The 8,668-nt window shown below is 37.7% G+C and overlaps 1 protein-coding gene across 2 annotated transcripts; it reads right to left on the reverse strand.

Annotated features, from left to right (window-relative positions):
• Positions 1 to 345: 345 nt before the first annotated feature.
• On the reverse strand, positions 346 to 8,316 carry LOC141684128 (uncharacterized). 2 transcript variants are annotated; one of them, XM_074488966.1, is made up of 11 exons: positions 8,155 to 8,316; positions 7,380 to 7,598; positions 7,122 to 7,304; positions 6,946 to 7,045; positions 6,819 to 6,849; positions 6,354 to 6,396; positions 5,693 to 5,845; positions 3,306 to 5,532; positions 1,820 to 3,200; positions 948 to 1,025; positions 346 to 794 (listed from the first exon to the last, which is right to left on the reverse strand). In XM_074488966.1, the coding sequence occupies exons 2-11, from the start codon at positions 7,436 to 7,438 to the stop codon at positions 733 to 735; spliced, it is 4,317 nt and encodes a 1,438-aa protein (XP_074345067.1). In that variant the 5' UTR covers positions 7,439 to 7,598; positions 8,155 to 8,316; the 3' UTR covers positions 346 to 732. The 2 variants fall into 2 exon arrangements, with proteins under 2 accessions (XP_074345067.1, XP_074345068.1); XM_074488967.1 differs by lacking the exon at positions 8,155 to 8,316 and adding an exon at positions 7,873 to 8,127.
• Positions 8,317 to 8,668: the final 352 nt, after the last annotated feature.

The raw sequence follows: 8,668 nt of genomic DNA on the forward strand, positions 1-8,668 counted from the left end.
CTGAATTAGTAATTTCGAAGTAACAGAAAGAAAAGCGTTGAGGGAATTGCACGTATAGAAATTCAAAAACGAGTTCGATCCTGGCTCAGGATGAACGCTGGCGGCATGCTTAGCAAGTTACAAATTCTGTCTCGGTAGGATATGACCAATATATCATATCGTGACTGCTCATATACCTCTTTTAAGGATTTCCAATCTAAGAGTCGACCACCAGAACTGACATGACAACCATGATTAAGTGTATGCCCCAACTTTATGGCATATCGTATCTATCATATTACTTGAACCATCAGTTTATAATACAGGGGAAATTATGATGCATACGCAACAAAAAAGAAAAAAAAATGTGTAACGGGACAGAAACCTCTTAGTTACATAGCTCTTTTTAATATCTGAACATATGATTTAAGTGTCAAAATATCAAATGTACAACATAAAATTTTAGTGCAGAGGAAGGGGAAGGGATATGCTCTTTTCTACCAAAATCACAACAGCTCCCTAGTTGGCGATATTTTGCTCAATACAAATGTACAAGAAAACCTTCAATCACCTTGATAATTGGCCCGATTATGTGGGAGTTTCTCATATCCATCTAATATACATATTACTACTGGTGACATATCAGACAACCGATCTATTCATACCTCGACAGCATATGGTCATATAGGTATCATCCTTTACACCATTTCACAGTATAATCACTACCATCATAACTGGTAACATCTTCAGTTGTCATCTAAGTTTCGACTCGCCCTTGCTTCGAAATGACGACAAAGAAAAGAACGAACGGGGAGCTGCAAATATTAGACAAATTTCAGTACAATGTTCAGTTTTTATGTCAAGTGTGAGAAAAAACAAATCATCTCTTTCATTAGTTATGTCGCAAGGAAGCACAGCAAAGCAAAATATACATATCATATATATAAATCACCAAGTTTAGAAATGACCTTTCATGGAGCTTCCAGACAGATGATCCTCCCTCATTCTGAAGTTAGCTGGAGGAGCTGGGATCGAACTTCTCAAGGCTGCAAAAAAGAATTAAAGGTCAATTAATTGACCTAACTCCACACATTTCTCTATAGAAAGAAAGACAGCTCAAATAAAGCAATTAAACAAGCCCTTAATTAGCAACAATAAAATGCAATCCCTGTAATTGCATCGGATACTAACCACTGCAAATTCCAATGTTTCTATCCTGCCATTTTAATTTGATGCAGGGACAAGCTGTTTTTTAATAAATTAAGAGAGCTCTTTATAATTAATCAGGAGCCTCGGCACAGGCCTAAACTTTATAATACGAAAACAGCAAACTGTAGCTTCAGACTACTTACATTCCATATGAAATATTATTAGCAGTTTCAATATATAAGCTAACAAACAATTATTTTTTTCAGTGCTTAGAAACAGGTTTTACTAGTAAGTTGTAAATTATTCACCGTATCCCTTTGCCAGTGTATATTATTAGACCAACTATTTTTCCTTTACAGTTGCCATTTTCTTAAGAATAAAACATTATTTGATGAATAAGACATGGTGGCATAACAAATGCAATCCGATTGAATAATTTATTAAAACTTTTATTAGGGAGGCTAATTGTAAGAAACGTTTTGTCTATACAAAGAAATATCTAGGGTTTTGGATTAGGTGATTTTCCACTTATAGGTGATGGTAAGTACCAAACATTAAGTGTTTTTCATTTTACTTTCCTACATTTCTGCTTTGGTCTTGTACAGCAGAAAATACAAATATCGTTATTTCACAACCAATGTATCAGATTATGAATATACGTGTACTTAAAAACTATAATAGATCAAATCACCTTGCTCACTATAGAAATCACTTTCATGGAAGCATTCTTCTGAAGCATGATCCTGTGAGAACCCCATCCTGGACTTTCTTAGATCATCTGATGACCGATTAGCAAGATCTCGTCCATCTTCTGTATCATCATCTCCCTCAGAAGTTGTAGCAGAAATCCAATCAACCATGGTCTCTGTGCCCCGACTTTTCCTGCCAAATTTCAGTAACCTCTTAAATCCTCTACTCACATCCTTCCGCGACTGATTGCTTGATAAATTTGCTCCAATCATCGGTTTCTGAGCACTTCCCCATTTCTTCCGCATTCGAGCTGCATCAGCTTCTGTTTGATGTAATGCATGCAAATTCCATGATGCAGGGCTTCCCATTGGGGAGTCAACAGAGGCATCAATATCAGAGCCATCATGAGGATAAGAAAATGGATGTTGTACACGAGAATTCCATGACATAGGACTTTCACCAGGAGATTCCTGAACATCCCCAACAGCATGGAGGGTGGAATGCGTGGAGGAAGGGAATAAGGATTTGTCTACTAGAGATGATGACTGTAATGCATCCCCGTCTTCAGATCCAGAAGTATTCATCTTGGCAGATTCTCGACCTACACTTGGTTCTCTGTGATCCATACTGAGATTATCTTCATCTGTCCTAGTTAAGCTTGCTCCCTCGTCATTATCTTTCACTAAAGCAGCTGAATCATCTGGTTCAAAGGCCAAGTCATCAATTTCTTCATCATTATCAATGGACTTGAACATCATCGAAGCCTTCAGTTTCATATCGCCTGCACCACGACCTACGCTATATTTGCTCTGAAGGAAAGGATTTGATTCTGTAGGTTGTGCATATCTGTCATAACGACTCTGTTCTGTCTGCCCAGTGTCAAATTTTCTTGGTGACAAAACAGCAGCATCTGTGGTTAAAGCAGACATGCTCTTGAATTCAGCAGGACTGGTGCTAGACTTTTTCACTGACTGTGACCGCCTTGCTTTTTCTTCCTTGACATTTGGTATCTCTTCATTGGTGCTTCTGCTGCGGGTGTAATTTCTCATTTGTGGGCGAGCAATTTTGCTACTGGCTGAATACGGCTTGGTGTTTTCTTTTCTCAAGTCAGAAAAGTTGGGAACTGATTGCACAAGAGGATTCTCAGATTGCATTCTTCTCCTTGCTAAACTAGAATTGGAAGCTTTGGAGGCTGACCTTGAAGCTGCTACTGATAAATTTCGAGGTGTGGATGATGTGAAATTCCTATTTGGTGGTAAAAGTCTCTTATTCCTAGAAGCACCATTCCCTAAAGACGCATCATTGATAGAGCTATCTTGAACAACAGATTTTTGTTCTGTGAGCTCGATTGGATCTTCATCTTCACTTTGCAAAAAGTCTGGCTGCTTGCAAAAGATAAGTTTAACAATTAGTAAACTTTAAAAGGTAAATGTTAAATGTTAAATACCTTTACTATCTTTAGATGATAAATGTTAAATGCTAAATACCTGCCCAATCTTCAAACTTGACTGATTCTTAAATGATCTAAGTCTTTCGGCACGACGACGGGCACTATATGTTGAATCATTTCTATCTGTTGTCCCTGACAATTTGTCCCGCATCTCTCTTTTGCTGCATTCAAAAATATCCTGCATTTCTTTCAGTTTTGCTTCCTTCTCAGTTCGTCTAGAACCCCATTCTTCCCTTAGTTTTGTATCTCTTTTATGCATATAGGTATCATAACATTTCCCTCTTGAGTCATCCAATAAACCGTAATCAGAGACATTATATTTCACATTGTCCACATAATCCTTGTTATCAGCCAAATCAACATGCAAACCATCATTAATATTTACCACATTGCTTAAACTACCCGAAGAGACGGTCATATTATCGTCCAATAAATGTGTAGTATCTGTAACTTGTATTCTGTCTGGTATGCTTGATGATGTCTGTTCAATCTGTATGTCATTAGGCTTGCTCCTTCGTGTAGAATTCAACTGATCTCCAGGGGCTCGAAGTTTATGTTCTGCGAAGAGCTTTTCAAGCTCATTTGCTTTAATTTTTAGCTCGTCATTGAGTTCCTGATTACCTTTCGTCTGCCTTATCCTCTGAAGTTGTTCAACAGGTGGCTCTGGAGTTGAGAAAATATCATCTTGATCTTTAGAAACCATCTTACCAGAAATAAGTGTATTATTATTTCCATATATAGAACTGCTAGAATTTTTCTGAGATTTCCGTGTATGTTCTCGTGCGAGGTCTTGCTTCTGGAATCTGTTTTTTGGATTCGCAAAATCTTCACTTTTGGGTAAAGGACTGGCATACTGCTTCTCAGATGAGGCCGAGGCTTGCTTCTTCATTTCCTCAGTTTCTTTTGTCGACTCCATGCTGACTTGAGAACCTACTGGAGAACCCGGGGAACCTCGATATTGAGCTGAAAAAGCTTCTCGAATTTTTGAGCCACCATCTGATTGCCGAGAGTCCATTGTGGTCTTCATAGGGGCCCTTAATCGTGAACGCGGAGCTGATTGCTCCATTGATCCAAGATCTTCCTCTCCATCCAGATTGTGATCTCCTGATGGTTGATGTGGTTCCTTGGAAGTTAAAGTGATGCCACTCTTGCTTGCAAAGGTAATGGGTTTCATCTGAGGGGCACCACCTTCTTTCACATTAGCAATCTGTGTCTCTGAAGTAGCTTGATCTAGAGTTCCCCCTTGCTCTATGAAACTCCTAGACCTCCCATGATTTTTAAAACCAAACCGGTCTGGCCTATCATAAGAGAAAAATCTTAATTGGCTTCCTGAATTTGGTTGGTCCTTAACCCCAGCCTGACTAGAAGATGAGCTTGACAAATTCTTTTCTTGACATTTCACTGTCCCGAGTATAAGATCCGAATTCTCAGACTCGAATGAATCCCCTGCCCTACCAGATGAAGCTGCCAAAGGTATTACGGGATTTACAAAAGCCTTTCTGGAATTTCCCTCCTCCCTAAACGAAACAGCCGTTTGATCTTCTGATCCGACTTCGCAGACAATGCCAGGAATACTCCTGAATTCAGGCTTAGCTAAACTGGCAGAACTATGAAAGTTCTTCCTGTCATCAGGTTTGGGCTGAGTAGCTGTGGCTATAGGTGATGTGTAAGCTGGGTTATCAACTTCCTTCTTTTCATCACTTAAGTCAACACTAATGCTCATATCACTGACACCACTCCATCTCCTCAATACGGCCTTCTCAGCTGCTGCAGAACTAGAAGAAATATCAGAGGACAGTCTCCGAAGCTCGGCAGACTTTGCAACAACGGGCTTTCCACCACTACCAGAAGAGGTCTCCTTCTGTTTGTTCTCAAACAAGCTAATCCGATCCTGCACACTAAGCCGCCTTGCAGGCAGACCAGGTTGATTTCTTAGTGGCTCAACCTCACAACCCCCACTCTCTTCTTTCCTCTCCAGCACACTACTTGTGTCATCTCTCTCAGTGCTGCACTCTCTAGAACGTCTTAGAGGGGCTGTCGGAGAAGAAGAATTGAGCTGCTTCCATGAGGAGAGCTTTGATTGCTCACAGGATTGCTGAAAGGTTGGTTCATGTTCGTCCTCCAGTTCTTTGGTGGCTTCATAGTCAATGGACATGTCAGATCCACATGAAGTTCGTAGTGTTCTGTCATTAACTCCAGAGTTCCATGAGTTCATCAAGTCAGGCCGTCTCTCACACAGAGATAAATATTTGTTGCAAGCATCACTGAACAAATAATAAAAAAAAATTCACATACAAATTGTTCTCCTCTTATGAATCTGTGGTACTATGCATCACTGTGAGGTAAAGAAGTAATACTAAACATAGATGTTTGGAAGTTGGATACTTGGATAGCTCATACGAAAATGAAGATTCAGAATCTTACTTAAGGCGATAGGCACCAAACTGGTCTGAAAATATCCGGAGTTCTGACACGCTGTCATGATTGAAACCAGCAGCAGCAGCACGAGCACAGGTTGTGGCTATGTCCTGCTTTACTGCAGCAAGTCGTACATCAATGGCTCTCAGAAGTTCTTTCCTGTGTAAAGAGATTAAAATAATACGAAGTTGATTAGGCGAATGTATTTATGTGCGCACGTGCATTAATAAGAGTGGAAGAGAATAAGAGCACAATGTGACCACTTTGCATGGCATACATGTACTTTTATCACCCCGTAGTGTGCCAAAATGATATTATCTAATAAAAGGAATGTGTATCAAAGTATCATCATTAAGATATATATTAAGCACCACAAACAAAATTGGGAGCGTAAAAATGGCCTACCTACATCAACCAAGCACACACAATGGTCATGTAGCATTTAACATACAATCTGTTCTGGTAAAAGTTAAGTTCATAATAAACATATGTAGTCAACCATCAGGATTTTTATTTATATTTTTGGCCAAGTAAACCATCAGGAGTTTCCACTACTTCTAATCAGCACAAATTCTTAATCAAGCTTCCTCCAAAATAGCAGTTCAATCATATCCAACAAAAACAGATAAGCAATTGGTGCAGGATAAGATTTTTAAAAAAGTAGTACTTAGTTGCATCTGCTGCTGTTGTAGCACCGCTGCCATCTCCCCCTGAAATAGTGTGGATGCCATAATGTCAAAAAAGGTTTATTTCATAATAAGTGTCAATTGGTGGTACACATACAATACCTAGGGACTTTTTATATGCAATGCGTGGAAACAGAATTAGCATAACAACTATTCTAAAATTACAGAAGTAGTATGTATTTCATAAACACCAAAATAGACATTAAAGAATACATGGATTATCAAGAAGTAGATATATTCTAAATAATTATGAATCCACTAGAAAAACGTAAAGTAAACATGCTTCTCTATTCTAAACATACATGAAATATCAAGCAGATAGATTCTAAAATATTATAGTGGATTATGAAGCTTCCTTCAAACTATTACCCTACGTAATCCAGGTGCCATGCTAATTCAATGTGCCCAAGTGAATACAACTTCACATGTAATGGAAGAATAAATACCTGATGTACTAGAACTATGATCATCTACTCCCTGAAAATTAATGCAAAACAGCCTTAATAAGTAGCTTTCAAAAATACAATCTCTTTTTTCTGCAACAATTGCCTATGAATGCAGACAAGCTTCTACCTGTGAATAGATGACTCGGGCTGCTTCCAGTTGAGACATCTCTGTGTCAAAGGTATTAACCATTTCCAAGACTTCGGGTGTGCTGACAAAACGCACAAACCTAGAAAAAATATAATTATTCATACCATAAGCTCACACCCAAGTCTAATAAAATTCAAAAGCTGCATCAGCATCACCTTTCAAGTGTACCCTTAGTGAACCACCTTTCTCCATCTCTATATTTCTCGGTCTCAAGTTTGATTGACGTAGCTGCCAAAGCAACTTGTTCCTCTGCAATCTTTAGTTGTGCCACAAATGGCTTTAATAACCCTGAAGCAAGCCTTTCAGTGTTCCCATCATGAGAAACGAACAATTCACATCTGCCAAAAGTACACATAACAAAATTAAGCACTATCATATCACAAAAAAATAACTTAAACATAAACTGTCTTCACCGTGAACGATTAGGCGACAGCTGGAACACAGCATAATCAATTCGCGTATCCGACTTCATCTTTCTTCTCTCAACAAATTTATATCACTTAAACAACGAAAATCCGTTACACCTCTTCAGCAAAGTAAAAATCGAGTAAAGCAATCTACGAACCACATATCCTCAGATCTTACGTGTAATGTACCTAAGGCTCCAACCTCAATCAAACAAAAATAATTTTCTGCAAGCAAAATTACACAATCATCTCAAGCCAACACTACCAGCAATCAGCTAAACAAACAAAATGCAGATCTCGCATAACCAAAACTCAATTGCAACACACAAATAAACCTACACATTACAATATACCGTAACTAACAACTTAATCAATAGAATATTAGATCTGATTTTCAAATATCATCACAATTAACAACTTCATTCCAAGTCATAACAGTCCAAGCAAACAATCACAAGCTAAGCACAAATATAATTCAAACAACAATCCTTACACTTACATTCAATCAACGAAACAATATCAACACGAAGATCGTAACAGATCGTTGGAAATCAAGTTAAAATGAGAACCGACATTCAAATAGAAACAGTAACATACATTCTTGTTGTTCAATCTAGTTAAAAATAAAGGAGAAAAAGTAAGTAAATGAGTAAGTATAAGTAGGAGGCTAGGAGGAGCTGCTTTTAATAACAGCAGGATAGGTTTGTTTTTTAATTTTGGAATTATATGGAAACCCTACAACAAACGTAAGAGATGTGAGAGATACACTATATATACATACATGTGTTATTGTTGTGTATGTGAATGGGTTGATTTCTTTGCTTTACATCTTTCTAAAACACCATCGTCTGTTTCTCTCTCTAGACACCCTTTTTTCAGAACAGGAAGGAGAGAGAGAGAGAGAGAGAGATTGTGTTTGAGTTTCGGACAAAACTCAAAATATTTGTTTATTTTATTTGGTTAAAGAGTAGAGTAGTTATATTCTTAAACTACTGTAGTAGAATCAAATACAGCAGACTCTTGTTCTCGTGTTGTTTTTATTTTGAATTTACTCGTGTAAACAACATTGTCTTTTCGTTTTAGTACCCTACACTTCACTTTGAAGATTTGAAGATATTCTTAATTACTTAACTTAATTGTAATTTTATATTTGTTATAGATTGAAAATAACAAGCTCATTAAAAAAATTATCATCACCCTTCAAAAACAAGTTCAAATCATCGCGGTTGTTATATCAAAATACTCAATTTTAAGATTTAAATGTTCAAAATATCTCAAAACATGCAATTTCGTCA

The sequence above is a fragment of the Apium graveolens genome, chromosome 9 (assembly GCF_009905375.1).
Source record: "Apium graveolens cultivar Ventura chromosome 9, ASM990537v1, whole genome shotgun sequence".
NCBI classification, from domain to species: domain Eukaryota; kingdom Viridiplantae; phylum Streptophyta; class Magnoliopsida; order Apiales; family Apiaceae; genus Apium; species Apium graveolens.

Excerpts from the sequence above, each read along its gene's own strand:
- LOC141684128 (XM_074488966.1), bottom strand. The coding sequence starts at position 7,438 with ATGAAGTCGGATACGCGAATTGATTATGCTGTGTTCCAGCTGTCGCCT. Across the intron at positions 6,850-6,945 it reads CCCGAGTCATCTATTCACAG|GGAGTAGATGATCATAGTTC; the intron begins GTAGAAGCTTGT and ends ATTAATTTTCAG. Across the intron at positions 5,846-6,353 it reads ACAGCAGCAGATGCAACTAA|GAAAGAACTTCTGAGAGCCA; the intron begins GTACTACTTTTT and ends CTCTTTACACAG.